This window comes from Dryobates pubescens, chromosome 18, assembly GCF_014839835.1.
Source record: "Dryobates pubescens isolate bDryPub1 chromosome 18, bDryPub1.pri, whole genome shotgun sequence".
Taxonomy (NCBI): domain Eukaryota; kingdom Metazoa; phylum Chordata; class Aves; order Piciformes; family Picidae; genus Dryobates; species Dryobates pubescens.
The window spans coordinates 14,706,694-14,723,782 of NC_071629.1; the positions used below are offsets into that span (position 1 = coordinate 14,706,694).

General features: G+C 46.6%; 1 protein-coding gene across 4 annotated transcripts in view; it reads left to right on the plus strand.

The window, feature by feature from the left end:
* NEXMIF (neurite extension and migration factor) overlaps positions 1 to 9,054 on the plus strand; it is a 200,566-nt gene extending 191,512 nt beyond the window's left edge. For all 4 annotated transcript variants that reach the window (XM_054169635.1, XM_054169633.1, XM_054169634.1 and 1 more), the window contains one exon: positions 4,628 to 9,054. In XM_054169635.1, coding sequence (XP_054025610.1) covers positions 4,628 to 8,949 — 4,322 coding nt within the window. In that variant the 3' untranslated portion in view covers positions 8,950 to 9,054. The remainder of the gene's footprint in view (positions 1 to 4,627) is intronic.
* The last annotated feature ends 8,035 nt before the right edge of the window (positions 9,055 to 17,089 follow it).

The following is a 17,089-nucleotide window of genomic DNA, read 5'->3' on the forward strand; positions in this document are numbered from 1 at the left end:
TCTGTCTGTTGGGATTCTTTCTCTCTCTTTGCAATTACAAACCCACTTGAAAATCTCAGCAAAATTAGACTGAAGGATGCTTAGTCCCAACCAACTGGGGAAAAATTAGAGGCTGGGTAGAAGAAACAAACCCAGTTGAGCACCCATGGAAAAGGAATGTTGGGCTTGTGAGCTCAGTGTTGCTTTTTCTGTGGTGCCCATCAGACAGCACATGGGATCCCTTGGCTTGGGACACCACAGAAATGCTGCTGGCCGCAGCAGTCACTCATTCCAGCTTCCATTGATATCAGTGGGGATCATCCCCTTCCAGCAGGCTGCCCAGAGTACCTCACTCTGTCTATTTAATCAATTCCATATTTGCTTTCAAAAGCAATCACTTAGAAGTAACTTCAGAGCAATATGTAGAAACAAAAGTGGTCTGCTGCCTAAAAACCTGACTGAAGTAAATGTGCCTCTGAGCATCTCCTCAAGTCACTTTGGACTTTAGTCACCACAGTAAATGCAGCAGTATCCCAGCATTGGGGCAGAGCTTCACTTTTTATTTCTTCACTGTGTTTTTAGGTTTAATTTGATGGTTTTTACATTTTGTATTTGCCTATATATCTTAGAGAGAGATTTCTTTTCTGTCAGTTTGACCCTGTTGTATATCAAGGACTTGGTCCTTTGACATCTTGCATGTTCAGATCCTTCTGTTTTGAGGGTGATGGAGCATTGGAATGGGCTGCCCAGAGAGGTTGTGGAGTCTCCTTCTTTGGAGACTTTCAAAACCCATCTGGATGTGTTCCTATGCAGCCTGATCTAGGCAAACCTGCTTTAGCAGAGGGGGTTGACTACACATCTTCCAGTTCTTACCGTTCTGTGATTCTGTTATCTCAAAACAGCGTGGATGGAGACAAATTCTGGGTTTGTTCATTACCAGAAATTTGGAACAACTTCAGACATGTGGGTGCCCGTGAGGACCCCACAATATACTGGAGGCAGGTGAAGTGTATGCTTGTGCTTGCCTCTGTGATGTCATTTTGGAGGTATCCATCTTTGTCAGCCCATCTCCTTCATGGCTACACATGGTAAAGCTGCAGCTGATGACAGCTGCTGGAGATCCAAGGAGATCTTCTAGCCATGGTCTCCTTGTCTAATCTAATAGGCAGTAAAATCAGCACTTACCTGCTCAGTAAAGATTGGTGATTTCTAGAACCTGATACCACTGCCATGAAATTCAGTTAACAAGGCTTTAAAAGTGCTTTAATTAAACATGGTTGCGTGGGAGTTGCTGCTGAATCCAAAGCACTGAACCAACAAGTAGCTCTGATGCCACCACCTCCCTGTTGATGCCACTAGGGATGGGGCTGATGCTCTTTGCCTTCTCTCGCCAGTTGCTGGCTGAAGTGAATCCAGAGCAGCCCTTTGGTAGCTGCAGTGCCTACTTAGGGACTATCTCCCTTCAGAGCTGACTGACAGCAGGGTGGGTCAGTACTTTTTCACCCAGTGTGCTTTGTGGATGGCTGTTCAGTTGTACCAGGGAAGGCGTTACTGCTTCTCCCGCTTTTTCGGTTTTTAACTGTAGGGGTTTTTGAGTGTCATCACCTGATTGTGCACCTGATTTTAGGGTGAGATAAGCTCCAGAAAATCAAGTTTGGGTATTTCACAAGAGTTAAGTTTGCATCCACCAGTATAAACCTAAAGAAACGCCCAGAGACAGTTTATCTTACATAATAGCATCTCTACGTGTTCATTGCAGCATCTGAGATTGACTTTCAGTTTCTGCCTCCCCCTTTTTTGACTCTTATAGCATTCACAGACATTCTTCTTTTCTCTTCACATTTCCATGTTTCCTGACACTTCCAAGACGATTTTTCTTTTCCTTCTGGAGTGGAACAGCACTAGTTAATTTGTTTTGGTGTTTAAAGGGAAAAAAGTCACCACCTCTGCATTTCTGATATAAAAACTCGTGGGAGGGACTCAAAAATCAGATTTTATGTAGTTTTTGAGGGAAGCAGGTTCATGTGAATCTCATGAGGCTCAACAAGGCCAAGTGCAGGATCCTGCACCTGGGTCAGGATAGTCCCTGGTATAAGTCTGTGCTGAGGATGAATGGCTGGAGAGCAGCCCTTTGGAGAAGGACTTAGGGGTGCTGGGAGTTGAAAAGCTGCACATGAGCCAGCACTGTGCACTCCCAGCCCAGAGCCAGCTGTGTCCCGGTAGTGTGGGCAGCAGGTGGAGGGAGGAGATTATGCCCCTCTCCTCTCCTCTGCTCTGCTCCACTGCACATGCAGTGCTGGGGCTAGCTCTGGAGTCCTTAGTTCAAGAGAGACAGGGAACTACTGGAGAGAGTCCGGTGGATGACATGAAGATGCTGAAGGGCCTGGAGCATCTCTGTGAGGAGGAAAGGCGGCGAGACCTGGGGATGTTTAGCCTAGAGAAGAGTAGCCTGAGAGGGCATCCAGAGGGTGGGGTCAAGAGGAGCCTTCTCAGTGGTGCCCAGTGACAGGACAAGGGGCAACAGGGGCAAACTGGAACCCAGGAGGTTCCATGTGGACATAAGGAGAAGCTTTGCTGCGGGGAGTGCCAGAGCCCTGGAGCAGGCTTCCCAGAATGGTTGTGGAGTCTCCTTGTTTGGAGAGATTCCAAACCCAGCTGGACATTGTGATCCTGGGCAAGCTGCTGTGGGTCCCCCTGATTTAGCAGAGGAATTGGACTAGGTGATCTCCAGAAGTCCCATCCAACCCTCACCATTCTATGCAGAAGGAAACTTGCTTTGAAAAATACCCAACTTGTTGCAGAGGGTCACAGGAGCCATGTAGGTGTCAGATCTCTTTGGATGCTCCATTTCTTGCTCCACTTGCATTTTAAAACACTTGTTCCTCCTGGGAAAGCCTGCGCTGCTTCTGCTCTCCTCCCTCCAGCCTTCAGTGGAGCCAGCAAAGAAGTATTACATGAGCAGCTACAAAAGCCCTGGGCTCAGCTCTGAGTCGGCAGAGGTCTGGGCCGGTGTGAATGCAGACATTGGTGTATTTTTATTAACACAGAGATATCAGAGCATGTTGGTGGATGAAAAGACACCAGATTTAAATTTCAAGGGTTGTATCGTCCGTTGAGCCAGAAGTCAGATAAAAGTATATTCAGAACTTTATTCTGCCATGAAAGAGTGAAATGAGGTAAAAAATACAAAATCCTTAGGTTAAAAAAAACCCTTACATTATTGAAAGGGCATTTTTTGGGGGGAACAGGGAAGAATGGCAAAACCCACAATAATTCCAACAATAATTGCTTTAAATTCTGTGTTACTTCCTACGTTCCTGTGGCATGGACAGTGTAAAAAAAGGTTCCTGAGTTTATAAGAGTCATCGAGTCATAGAATGGTTTGGGCTGGAAAGGACCTTAAAGATCATTTAGTTCTAACCCCTTGCCATGGGCAGGGACACCCTGCACTAGACCAGGTTGCTCAAGGGCCTGTCCAGCCTGGCCATCCACAACTTTCCTGGGCAACCTCACCACCCTTGCTCTGAAGAATTTCTTTCTCAGTCTAAATCTCCCATATTTCAGTTTCAATCCATTCCCCCTTGTCCTATAACAACAAGCCCTTGGAAAAAGTCCCTCCCCAGCTCTCCTTTAGCTCTCTCCAGGTACTGGAAGGCCTCTCTGTGGAGCCTTCTCTCCTCCAGGCTGAACAGTTCCAACTCTCTCAGCCTGTCCCCATAGGGGAGGTGCTCCAGCCCTCTGATCATCTTTGTGGCTTCCTCTGGACCTGCTGCAACAGATCAGTGTACTTCCTGTATTGAGGGTGCCAGAACTGGACACAGCACTCCAGGTGGACAGCCATAACTTTTGGATTCTCAAGCACAAATGCAGCTCTGGGTATGTTTAAGCTGCAGACCCTGCAGTGGGGGTTGCTTTGTTTCTTTAACAATCTTATTTTTCCCTTTTTTTTTCAGTGTTAATGGGAACGTTTGCATTGGGCTTGTTTTGGTTTTTAATAACCTTGTCAGATTCGAAAGGCAGTATCCAGGTAACGGTGTGTATGTGAGGAGCAAAGAAGGGATGATTTGGGGGTTTTAAATGTACTCTTGTAACTGTTCCACCTGGCTGCTCTCTTCCCTGCGTGTCACTCTAATGAAGGTCTACAGGAAAGATGGGGACGATCATCTTAGCTGGGCATGTTGTGGCAGGACAAGGGGTGATAGTTTAAACTAAAAGAGGGCGATTCAGACTAGAGCAAAGGTTGAAAATCTTTGCACTGAGGGTGGTGAGACCCTGGCCCAGGTTGCCCAGAGAGGTGGGAGATGTCCCATCCCTGGAACCATTCCAGGTCAAGTTGTTTGGGGCTCTGAGCAATCTCCTCTAGTTGCAGATGTCCCTGCTGACTGCAGGAGTGTTGAACTAGATGAGCTTTAAAGAGCCCTGCCTACTCAAACACTTCCCTGATTCCATGAATTAGATGCAGAAGGGAAGGATTGTGCAGTCATGGGAAGGGTGTCTACCACATCCTGAAAGAGCAGTTGGGAAAAGTCCTCACCAAACCCTAGGGAGAAAGGGTGCAGATTGTCAAGCTGGAGCAGCACTGCCAGCATTGTAAATCCTCTCTCTTGTTCTCTCTTTTGTGCCTCCCTTTTCCCCACCCCTTGCCCAGAATCGCATGTCCTGGACAGTGATGAGAGGCCTTGCACCGCTGCAGAGGCCGCAGTACCGTTCTCCGCCTTGACGACAGCTCCGAAGGAAAACCACGCGTGCCACCGGGCCCTGCCCCAGCTGACTTCAAAGAAGCCCTGCTTGCTGAGCCCCCCATCGCCTCTGAGGCTCACCGATGTCCCCGAGCACACCTCGGATGACTCCTCCGCCCACGCCATCTCCCTCACGTCCTGCGTGACAAAGGGCATGAGCTCCTGGTCGCTGCCGGGTGACTGCGAGAAGGCTCCGTTCACCATGATGGAGCCCGGAGGCATGTCGGCCTTGACGGGAGACTGCTTGATGCAGCCCAGCCGGACCTGTCTGGGCTGCTTTATTGAATCAAAGGACGGCATTGATGCAGAGCCGGGAATCAGCTTGAAAGTGGGGGATATAAATAGGGATTATGACACCTGTTCGGTCTCTGATATAGGGATTCACTGCATGAGCACAGGAGAAACCATGAGATATGGGGATCAACTGCTTTCAGACCAGCTTTTAAGCTTCCCTATGCATAAATCGAGGGCAGCGGACAAAAGAGATGCAGAGAAATCTGACAGTGATTCAGAGGACCCCACTCAGAAAAATTATTACGAGGGATTGCTATTAGACAAATGCAACGGTGAGGAACCTTTACTAACGAATCCCAACCAGGAATGGGGCTATTTTGAGTCTTTCATTAGTGAAAGCAAAATTGAGCTGCTTGACCTCTGCTCCAAAAACGAGCTTTCTGTAAATCTGTTTTCCGAGGAAGATGTGGATAATTACATGTTCGATGACGATGATTCCACCTTGGGAAGCGATGTCTGCTCCCTAAAGATTAGATACGAATCCTTCCAGGACAACGTGCGGGAGAAGACCACTGCCCTACAAGAGGACGCCCAGTTCAACTTCTTCCCCAGCGTGTTCAGCAACTGCACCAAAAGGGACAGCAGGAGCACCCTGAAAAGGGGGCCCAGTGGTACCACCGACTCTTCTCAATTCAAATCTGAGGAAGGCATTATCTGGGGGGAGGAGGAGGAGGATGGTGAGGAAGAAGATGGCGAGGAGGAGGAGAAAGCTGCCTTAAATAAATCTTTGAACAGCACAGAGGTGGTGCAGTATGTGGGCTCCAAGAGGAGCCACTTCTTGGACTCGGTGAATTCAACGGAGGACTCTGGGGAGTTCAGCGATGACAGCACTTGCACGGAGTCCTCCTACGACGTGCTACGGGATATCAAGGACTGCAGCCGGTACCTGTCCCGGGACCATTCTGGCTCCTTCATTCAGCAGAACTACGGGTTGCGGGCCAAGAGGAAAGTGCGATACAGCGATGACTACCTGTACGATGTGGACTCCATCGAGAATGAGAAGATCCTGGACAAGAAGGAGTGGCTCCCGGATGGGCCCAAGGAAGAAGACGATGACGAGTGGTGCCCCAAGAAACGGCGAAAAGTCTCTCGCAAGGAGCCCCCCGTTATCATCAAGTACATCATCATTAACAGGTTTAAAGGGGAGAAGCATATGCTGGTGAAGCTCAGCAAAGTGGATGCCAACGAGACAACTGTTACCCTAAACGAGGAGCTGCTCAGCAAATACAAGAAGCTGGCCCCACTGAAGGGCTTCTGGCAAGAGAGGCAGCAGAGCCGGCTGGATTTGCTCAGATCGTCTCTCTACCACAAGCAGAATTTCTATCTTAACGGCTCAGATGCTTCGTTCCTCCCTCACCCACGGAAGCGAAAATGCAAGCTAGCAAACAGGCACCGGATTCAAAGAATTAAAGCCATCGAGCAGTCAGTGAACAAGCTGGGCTCGTGCTCCTCAGATCACAAGCAGCCTTGCAGCAGCAAAGAGGACACAGGCCTGAAAGGGCTGCCAGCGCTGGCCATCGCCACCCCCAGCTGTGCCAACGGACTCCATGTCCATGACATCACGGGCATCGCCACAATGAAATGCAAACCACAGGACCGGGAGCACAAGGGGACAGAGAGGAAAGTGCTTCGCAGAATCAAATTCAAAAGTGAAGCCAGGTTGAAGTGTAAGAAGATCAAAGCTGCTACCAGTACGGCGGAGGGCTCCCCAGCTCTGGAAAACCAGGACTCTGCAGCGTGCCTGAAGGATGAAAACATTCCTTGTGCTTCAGACAGCTCCCATCTCCCGGAGTGCCACGAGGATAAGGTTGCTAAAAATTCTCCTTTCCTACCATCCACCTCCTCTTCAGAGAAGCCTCTGCCATCTGCTAATATCACCACCAATGTACCCCTGATCCCTGGAGGGTATCTGCAGACATTGTTAGATGCTTCTGATTTGTCGAGCAACACCGGTATCTCATACTTCACCCAGCATCCCTCCGAGCAGCAGCAGCAGCAGCAGCACCCACTCCCCAGCATCGTCCCAGCAGAAAAGCCCTTCCCAGCTCTGCAGCCGGCACAGAGCTGCGTCCTCTCCCCGCCCTCTGAATCAGAGCTGCAAGAGTCACCAGGACACTTGGAGATGGAGCAGAGCAGTTTTGGTAGCATGTGGTCAGCCAGCAAAGCCACCAGCAGCAACTGCCAGGACTTTCCCGGTGACATGCAGGATGCAGCCGGGCTTCCAAGCGAGTTTGGCAGTAGTGGTGGTGGTGGGGTGGGGGGTGCAGATGGCCTCCCCACCTCTGGATACACTCAAGTCAATCTGAATAGCAGCAAATTGCTATACCAAAAAAATTACATGCCGGAGAGCCAACAAGTGCAGTCTGATGATTCTTATCAGTCATGTCACTTCAATAATGGAGAGGGGCGCTTCCATTTCCAGCGAGGCACACTGAGTACGGACGATGGCAGGCTCATTAGTTTTGATTCAGTGGGTTCATTGTCAGTTAGTTCTAGCAATTACAGTTCTTTAAGTTTAAAGTCTTGTGAAAAAGACGGCGAGGATGATATTAATGATGATTTCTTGGCCCACTGCAGTCCCAAGCTAGTGATCCAGCAGAGCATAGATGAAATCACCCCTTTGAAGGAGTCCACGGACCTTTTAGATATTTCCAACTTCACGCCTGACAAGTTCCGCCAGTCATCGCTTTCAGAGATGTCCCCTCCGGACACTCCCAACCTGTCCCCACAGATAGCTGGCTCTGATGCCAAGCCTCTGGGCACACTGAAGGGCTTTCAGGAGAGCCCCCAGGCCGCCCTCAACAACTCCGAGAAGGTCAAGTGGAACTGTGCAGTCCTGCAGTCTGAGGATCAGGCAGATAATGGGTTTGCTTTAAATAATCACCAGTTCCAGTTCCATATGTTCAACGATGAAGATTCTGTCAGCCTTCTCGAAAAGAGTCCATGCTTGTCAACATTTAATGAGCCATCTGGTCAAATTAGCACCAATAGCAAAGTGTCAAAATCGAAGAGGAAAAGTTCATCCAGCAAGAATGTGGGTACAAACCAAAGCTCTTCCCAGAAAGCCACCCGGAAAAAATCACCCAAAACCAACAAAGGAGCTGATAAGCCACAAGGGAAAAACTCCAGACAGGCGCCCAAGTCCACCAGGAAAGGGAAAAACGCAGCAGGGGTCAACGGTGAGAAGGTTCCAGCCATTGGTGGCAGGGTGGTCAACCAGCTGAGCAACGTGGCCACCAGTACCAAAGGCCTCACTGAGGGCACTCAGCATTGCAGCCCAGCTGGGGTGAAGCTGGGCAAGCACAATGGGCTCTCCGGAGAGTGGGCACTGGGAAAAGAGGGGGGCACAGGCTGGTCGGAACCCAGCCTGGGCAATGCCACCAGCCTCCTGGATGACGATCAGAGGGAGTTTGAGGAACCTTCCAACATCCTGTCCAACATCGCGTCGGGAATGGCAGATGTCCAGAGGTTCATGATGGCCTCCATCGAACCCTTGTGGGGACCTGTTGGCCACAACAGCGTTCCAGACATATTCCGGTCACCAGAGTCCAACAGCCTGAAACTGAAAACTCTTAAAATTTTGGCAGGGACACCCCAAGAGTCAAAGAAGAAGGCGAACAGCAACTCGCCGGCAGCGGCCAAGAACCACAAGTCAAACAACAAGGGCTCAAGCAAAAATGGCAAAGGGGCAACCTGCGATCCTGCTCGCCCCAACTGCTCAACTGGGTACACCACGGACCTTCCCGCTCCCTTTTTTGATAAAAACTTTAGTAACCTGAGCACTTTAGGCAATAATGGACCTACCCATAAAAAACTCTACCGTCACAAATCCAGTTCCAAATCGCTGAGGGATGAGAACTGTAAGATCAAGCGAACGGACCGCGAACAGCCCCACAAGGACCCTCCCGTGACAGCTGCTTTTGAGAAACTGAGGTAATGCTGCACCAAACTGGCTGGAATGCCCCTTTAACCTCCCTCCCACCTGCTAAGCCTGCTGTTCCTCAGTTTTTTTCCTTCCTGAAAGCAAAAGTTGCATGAAAAAAAAAAACAAAACAAAACAAAACAAAAAAACACACACAAAAAAAAAACACAAAAAAAACCAAAACAAAAAAAAAATACAAAACAAACAAAGAAAAAAAACACAAACAAAACAAACCAACAAACCAAGACGTTCCCTTTTTACAGTTTTGGTTTTGGGGTTTGGGGTTGTTGGTTTTTTTTGTTGTTGTTGGTTTCTTTTTTTTTTTTTTTTTTTGCTTTTCCTGTTGTTTTTTGGTTGTTTTTTTTTTTTTAAGTGCATGAAAATAATTCTTTCTTGCAAGCTACCTAAAAGAATGACCCAATTTTCTGGCTTGGCTGGGGTTCAAAACAACACAAAACCAACTAACAAGGCTACTCCTTTTTTTTTTTTTCTCCTGCTGTTTGTCTTCTTCGGTTTGTAATTACTCATTGGGGGAGTTAAAAGAATAATAATGATTAATGATAATAATAATCCTGATGACACCTTGTAATGATTTTGAGGAGGAAAGACTTTCTTTCTTTCTTTTTTTTTTTTTTTGGTGGGGGGACCATTTTTTTGTATAAAATAAACCACACACAAAAAAAAAAAAAAAAAAGAGGTTATGCATCCAAAAAGCCAAGATCTCGAAACTTAAAAGGCTCTTTCCTTTGCAAACGAGAACTCGCATCCTAATTGAGCTTCACGTGGCAATTTGAGTGCTTTCTGGCCCCCTCTGCTGTTTTATCTTCTAACCTGCATCATCTAAAGCTGCATCTTCTCTACCCGCCCGCCTTTAGCGCGTACCCTCCGTCGTGGTGGTGACTCCAGACGAGCTAAGATGGCATCAAAATGTTTGGTTTTCTTCCTGCAGGGAATCAGACTCCATTCTTCTTAAAGCAGAAACAACATTTTTGGGTTTTCTGAAGAAGAGACTCCCTTTTCTAGACAGACGGTTGATGTTGGTTTCGTTCTTATTTTGGCCTTTGTTTCCTTTTTTACGGTTTGCTTTGGTTCGAGGGGTTTCTTTCTCTTTTCTTCTTCCCCCCCCCTGCCCCCCATCGGTTCCTTTTCGCAACCTGCCTTGTGGTCTGTCGAAAATGTAAGTGCTGAAAAATGAAGAGTTTTGCAATTGTGGGAATTTTATTCTTTGACAGCAAACCTAATCTGGTATTCTCTGTGAAAGACTGTTTTAAAAGTCATACTGTTGTACAGTAGTTTATGCACTATTAACCCACAACAACAAAAACGAATTGTGCCAAACTATGAACAAGTGACTGTATTGTATATATTTTTACTTCTCTATCAACATTGGGTTGTGAGTGTTTTCTGCAGCTATGCCTTTTGGTTTTACTAGAAACATTCCAGTTGTTAAGTACTAACCACCCCCCCTTCTTTGAAAGCACCTGTAACTCACGATGAAAACGATATCGCTCACTTATACAACTTACCAAAAGTTTTATGGACATGACTGGGAAAAAAAAAAAAAGGAAAAAAAAAAAGTGTGCCAAATTTACTTACCTCATTTCATGGATTCACCCTGTGGTTTAAAGCTCATAAAGGGAAAACAAACAAACAAACCAACAAAAAAGCCCACAAAACAAACAAACAAACAAAAGAACTGGAAAAAAAAGGACAAAAAAAAAAAAGGTAAAAAAAAAACCAAAAAAAAAAAAAAAGGGAAAAATTAGGGTAAGTAAAAAAAAAACACAAAAAAAAAAAAAAAAGGAAAAAAAATGGAACTTTGAAACTGATGCTGGGAAATGGTAACATCCTCTCTTTTGAAACCCTGAGCAGAAAAACTTAACGGTGAAATGTTGAGTTTCATTCCAGGAGAGAGCTGAAATGGTGGAGGAGTTCAGAAAACCACTGACGGTAAGTTTGCCAGGAACTCAAGTGTCTGCATCTAGAGACTACGGAACAGCTGCTTTTCAAGTGTCTGTTTTCTTAAAGCAAAACCTGTAGCTGAAGATCATTTGAAATGCAAAGTGACATTGCTAATTCTTTGTATCTCAGTTTTATATATTTTATAAGAACCTGGGATAAATTCTAAAGCAGTTATCAAACCAGAACTCGTACATTTCATACCTTGATTGCTATTTTCCTTTTCCTTTGAGTAGTTTCTTGAACATTTTTCCGCCGCGGAGCCTGTCAAAAGCACTCTCCTCTCATAGCTTTGGTGTTTCCTATGTGTCTAACCTTGCGATGCCAGTATAGTTTGAGCTTTCAGAAGCAAAGTCATAGAACTCAACCTTTTCTTTGATTCAGTTCATAAAATGAGAGAAAAACAAACAAAACAAACCAACCACAAATGGAGGTATTTGTGATCTCACCGATCAGGGCCGGATCGTACCTGACTGGACTTTATTAAGACGGCGTTAAAGTACCGAATGCGAAATGTATTCTCAAAAGGCCTTATCTGTAACCCTACTCACCACACCCTCGCCCTCCACCAGAATAACCAACCCAACAAATCTCTCTTTTCCTTGTGCAACTGAGAGCCTGTGCGTTTTGCTGCTGATTTCTTATGAAACCTTGATATGCAAGAGCCCTGCTAACTGGGAGCTGTTGGGAGCAAAGGGATGTGAGGCTTGGACATGTTTATGCAATAGAAAAAAACAGTGAGGAGCCTTAATAGCAGTTGGACAGGTCATGGTCCCAACATGGTGGTGAGCAGAGAGGTGATGTTTTGCAGAGGATAGGACTAGACCTGGGTTTCCTTACAAGAGTTGTGTTTTTTTTCAAGCCAAAACAGCAGGTTTAAGTTAATTTAGCAGAAAAGCAGGCTGACCACTTAACCCTGGAGTGGAGCTGCAGAGTGTCGATGCAAAATCAAAACGTTGTTGGCATCTGCAAATTTTGAGGCAGAGCTCAGGCTCAGCTCTGCAGTCCTGCAGAGAACAGCGCAGGGATTGACTTACATTTGGTTTAAGAAGGAACTCTGCAAAAAATAGCCATTCTGAGAACCATCCCCTAAGTTAATTTATTCCATGAAGAAATTAAGTGATGGCATTGCCCAGAGTGAGTTGCTCCAGATGAGAGCCACCCCTGGGTGCAGCATCCCACCCTGGCTCTGGCTCCAGGAGGGAGATCCAGGAGACGATCAGGATTTCTTTTGGAGACAAGAGCTGTGCTAGGGCTCCATCCCTGGGCGTTTGGCTTGCCTGCAGCTGCCAGGCTCTCCCCTGCTTCCCCACCAGCTGTATTTTCTATCAAGCCCTGACCACAGCTGTAGTGTTGGCACATCCCATTTTTTTCAGTGTTCCTCCCACGTGCTGCAGGATGAGGGGCTGTGGCTCCCTTCTTTTGGATGTTCAGGCTGCTGCTCCTGTGGAGGCAGGTCAAGTCCAGGGCACAGCCCTTCTTTTTGACCCAGACTGTCATTTCAAAGCACATTTCCACTGGCTTGCACTGTGCTCCTTATGCTTAATATTATTAATATGGGACTCGTAATCAAATCCTCGTACTGAACCAGATAGCAATATTTATTGCAGCTGAGGAATGTGCAATAGGGCATGAAGATAAAGCATAAAACATATCAACTCTGTCACTCTGTGTTGGAAATCCATTAATATGCAGCTAGGTGTTTCAGGACAGTGTTAATCACAAACACCAGCAGACTTGTTGCTCTCTCCTTCAGTCCTTCAGTCCTTCAGTTGATTTGGCTGCCATCTTCAGTGGTCATCCTATTTCCTCCTCCAGAGTCTCTGACTGAGGAGACCCTGGATCCTTCTGCTGATCAGCTCAAAAAATCTGAAACTGCAGCCATTTGCCCTCCTCTGTTTTAATCTTCATAGAATCACAGAATGTTTTGGGTTGGAAGGGGCCTGTAAAAGTCATCCAGTCCAACCTCCCTGCATTCAGCAAGCCATCTGCAATTAGAGCAGGTTGCTCAGAGCAAGCTGACCTTGAGGGTTTCCAGTGGTGGAGCATCTATCACCTCTCTGGGCAACCTGGGCCAGTATTACATCGCCCTCAGCAGAAAAAAATTCTTCAAGTCCTTCTCTGCAGGACTGCTCTCCATCCCTTCATCTCCCAGACTGAATGGATACTGAGGATTGTCCTGCTCCAGGTGCAGGACCTTGCACTTGGCCTTATTGAACCTCATGAGGTTCACGTGAGCCCATTCTCTAGCTTCTCCAAGTCTCTCTGGAGGGATCTCAACCCTCGGGCATGTCAACCACACCACTCAGCTTGGTGTCATCTGCAAACCTGGTGAGGGTGCACTCAGTCCTACTGTCTATGTCACTGAGAAACATGTTAAATAGCATTGGTCCCCATACAGACCCCTGCAGTACACCACTTGTCACCCATCTCCATCTGGATGTGATTATTCAACCAGTTCCTTATTCAGTGAACAGTCCACCCATCAAATGCATGTCTCTCCAATTTAGAAAGAAGGCTGTTGTGGGAGACTGTCAAAGGTCCTACAGAAGTCAATTCATGTAGTCACTTTGCCATTCATGTAGTCACTCCATCATAGAAGGCCACTAGGTTAGGCAGGCAGAACTTTGCCTTAGTAAAGCCATGCTATCTGTGTTGAATCACCTTCTTGTCCTCCATGTGCCTTAGCATAGCTTCTAGGAGGTTCTGTTCCATGATCTTCTGAGGCACACAGATGAGATTGACAGGTCAGTAGTTCCCAGGGTCCTCCTTGCTATCCTTAAAAAGGGATGCAGTGTTTCCTTTTATCCAGCCACTAGGATTTCCCCTGACTGCCAAGACTTTTCTGATATTGTAGAGAGGCCTGTCAGCTACATCAGTGCCCTCAGGACTCTGGGATACATCTCATCAGGTCCCATAGACTTGTGTATGTTCAAGTTCCTCAGGTGTTCACAAACCTGATTTTCTCTTACTGTGGGAGGGACTTTGCTTCTGGTCTTGTGCTCCATCTGCTCAAGAGGTGTGGAAAGACAGGCTGCCAGACTGAGGCAAAAGAGTTGTTGAGAACCTTAGCCACCTTCTTGTCTGTTGTTACCATCTTGCCAGTTGTGTCCATCAGAAGGGACATGCTTTCCTGGTCCTTCCTTTACTGGCTGCTGTACCTGGAGAAACCATTCTTACTATTCTTTGTGTCTCATCCCACGTTTAGCTGCAGACATGTCTCAGCTTTCCTGACCCCATCCCTACCCAACCAGGCAGTGTCCCTGGATCCTTCCCAGTGTCCCTGCTGCCACTGCCTGTCCAGTTCCTTACTGCCCTTTAGTTTGACCAGCAGGTCTCAATTCAGCCATGTCAGTCTCTTGCCTTCCACTCCTGATTTCTTACACGTCAGGATAAAGAGCTCTTATGCTCTATGGAGAACACCCTTAAAGATCTGCCAGCTGTCTTCTACCCCTTTGTCCCTGAGGGATGTTTCCCAAGGGGTCCTATTAACTTAACTTCTTGAAGAGCTGCAAGTTGCTTTCCTAAAATTCATTTCCATCTGCCTGTCACTACCTCAAGGTTTGCATTACTTCCCACCTTTGCCAGACAAGCTTGCTTTTTCCACTTCTCAGTATTGTGAGTTTTGCTTTTCACAGTGCTGCTGGGAGGACTGGGACACTGGTCTCATCCATCCCTGCCCACCATCTGCACCCCAGGGCTCCCCACGTTGGCTCCCATCTTGGCTTATCCTCTTGCCCAGTCTCAGAGCACTTCCAGCCTCCTCTCGCATGTTCTCGTTGGGTTCCTGGTTGTTCAGAGTGACTGAGCCAAGCCACACAACAGATGTTTATTCTGCAGCGTTCTTTCAAAATGTCTTTTCTACATCATCTCCTTCAGTCCTGCTTTAGAGGTGTCCCACTGGGTGCCCTGTGAGAGAACTGGTGTCAGTGATGCTGCTCTCCTAACCTGCGCTGTTCTGGCACGCTGCAGTTTGGGCAACTTATAATCAGTGGCAAAGTTAGGAAGCAGAAATTACCCCCTTGCAAAGGAAGGTAATAAAATCCATCCCAGAGGAGGCTAACACAGGGCAGATCCATGTGGGGCCCTGGCTCCCACCCCACATCCTAGCTGGAGGCAAGCAGGGGAAGGTGACACTTGCCCATGGTACAGGGAAAACAACCATTTCCCTGCAGTAACTGCACCATGCAGACAATGTCCTGCAAAAGGAAACCCTGCACATGTTTTCAGAAAGAAACCCTACAGTGACCTAGCAGCAGCCAGCCCACCCTCAGTGGCCATAGTTTTGCTGGATGAACTTGCATATAGAGGTTTTGTAAACAGAGAACTATCAGTGCTGGGGATTCAACAGGTTTTCTAAGAACAATCTTAACCAGGTTCACACCACACTTTTTTTTAAGCATAAGAGGGTTTGTACCTGTAAAACGTGGCTTCAGAACAATGAGTTGTGGACCAGATGTAGGCAGGTGTTTCAGGAGGAGGTCAGCAGCATCATGCAGGGCTGTCCCTCACTGGTGCTGCATTGTCCTGCTGAGGCCAGGTCCACATGGAGAGGAAAAGCCAAGGCCGGCTTCAGCCCGGCCATGGTTGATTTGTGAAACCATTGCTGTAAGGTTTTGGCATTACGGTTCCAATGAGCCACCAACCAAAATAAAGATGTAAGCATTTTCATCCTTTACCTGCTGGACCATATTCTTCTTTCCCTGAGGTCTTGGTCCAGCAGAGCACTTATGTGGGAGCTCACTCCTGAAGTGCTTTCCTGGATGGCAGCTGGCCCTTGCTGTTAAGTCACGAGAAAAGATCCCTTGGAGTCAGTGTAAGTGAGAAGAGGATCAGGTGCGTGGACTTCAGGTGGTGCAGGGTCAGGCCCTCGGTCTTGACTTTCTCAACTTGGTGTGTTGGACTTTGCCTATGCAGCTCCCAGGGGGTCCAGTGGAAGTTGCATGGTTCAAGCCACTGACATCTATTTGAGAATGTGCCTCTTTATCTCTTCAGCGTGTGAAATAATGCAAAAAAAAGAAAAATAAAAGAAAATGAAAAAAAAAGAAGAAAAAATAATATATATAAAATAAACAAAGTACAATGTCTGTGGTAGAAGCAAGGCTTTTCAAATCTGTTTCTCAGGTAAACAAGTGACACTAATGACAGTGGAGTAACAGCCATCTAAGGGAATTGGGATCTGAAGCAGGAGGATGCCCTCCATCTCGCAGGATGCTTGGGTTGCCAGACACGTTTACTGAGCCTTTGAACACTTGGTGCAAAAGGAAACCAGAAATAACGATTGGTATTCACCACAACCCTTCGCTAGATAGACAAACGTCCATTTCAAAAGCACAAAGGGAAGACTTAAAACCTAGACTAAACCACACACACACATCCCCACACACCCACCCACACATCAGAAAGGTACCAGTTAAACTCCTTTTGTCTCTTACTCCCAGTGGGAAGCAGGGTAGAAATCCAAGGAGCTGCTCTGTTCCGCTGCCCACGGCACCGGCCGGGGCATTTCGACTGCTGCCTCCAGAGATGTGAATGTACTGCTCCTTGAGTTCCCTTCCATAGAACTAGAGGCACCTCGTTAGGAAGTTGCTCCTGTTTTATGGTGCTAAAGAAAACTTTTATCCCCCCCGTTCCCCTCGAGCATTTAAGAACTATGAAATGGCCCTTTTTATGAATGTAACATATCCATTTCTGTTCCGCATTTTACACTGCGATTTTAACATGTTTGGAAATGATTTGCCTTTTTCTTTTAGAATAAGCTTTATAAATATTCTGTAGAGTCAATTGAAGTATAATTCTTAAGGATCACTCTAAGACGCCTACAAAATCTTGTATATTTTTAAGTGTGCCAATTTGTAAAATATTTTGTAAGTGTATATTTTTCTTAGAAAAGTGCTGTGAAGTGTTTGTATGTGTGAGGTTTCCCTTTTTTTGCACCTTTGGGGTGCTAATAAAAGGATGTATACTTAAAAGTTTCTGGTTTTAAAAACCAAAATACAAAGAGGAAAAAAAAAAACAAAAAAACGAGAACCTTTTGTTGGGAATTTTGTAATAAAAAAAAAAAAAAAGAAATGTTGTGAAAGAGTGTAGTGATAATTGTGTAAAGGAACCTGGAAAAATTTGTGAGCGCTTTGCTGTTTTATAGATCCTCTTGTAAATTATTCTTGTAATATTTTGGGTTTTGTTGTTCTTGTTG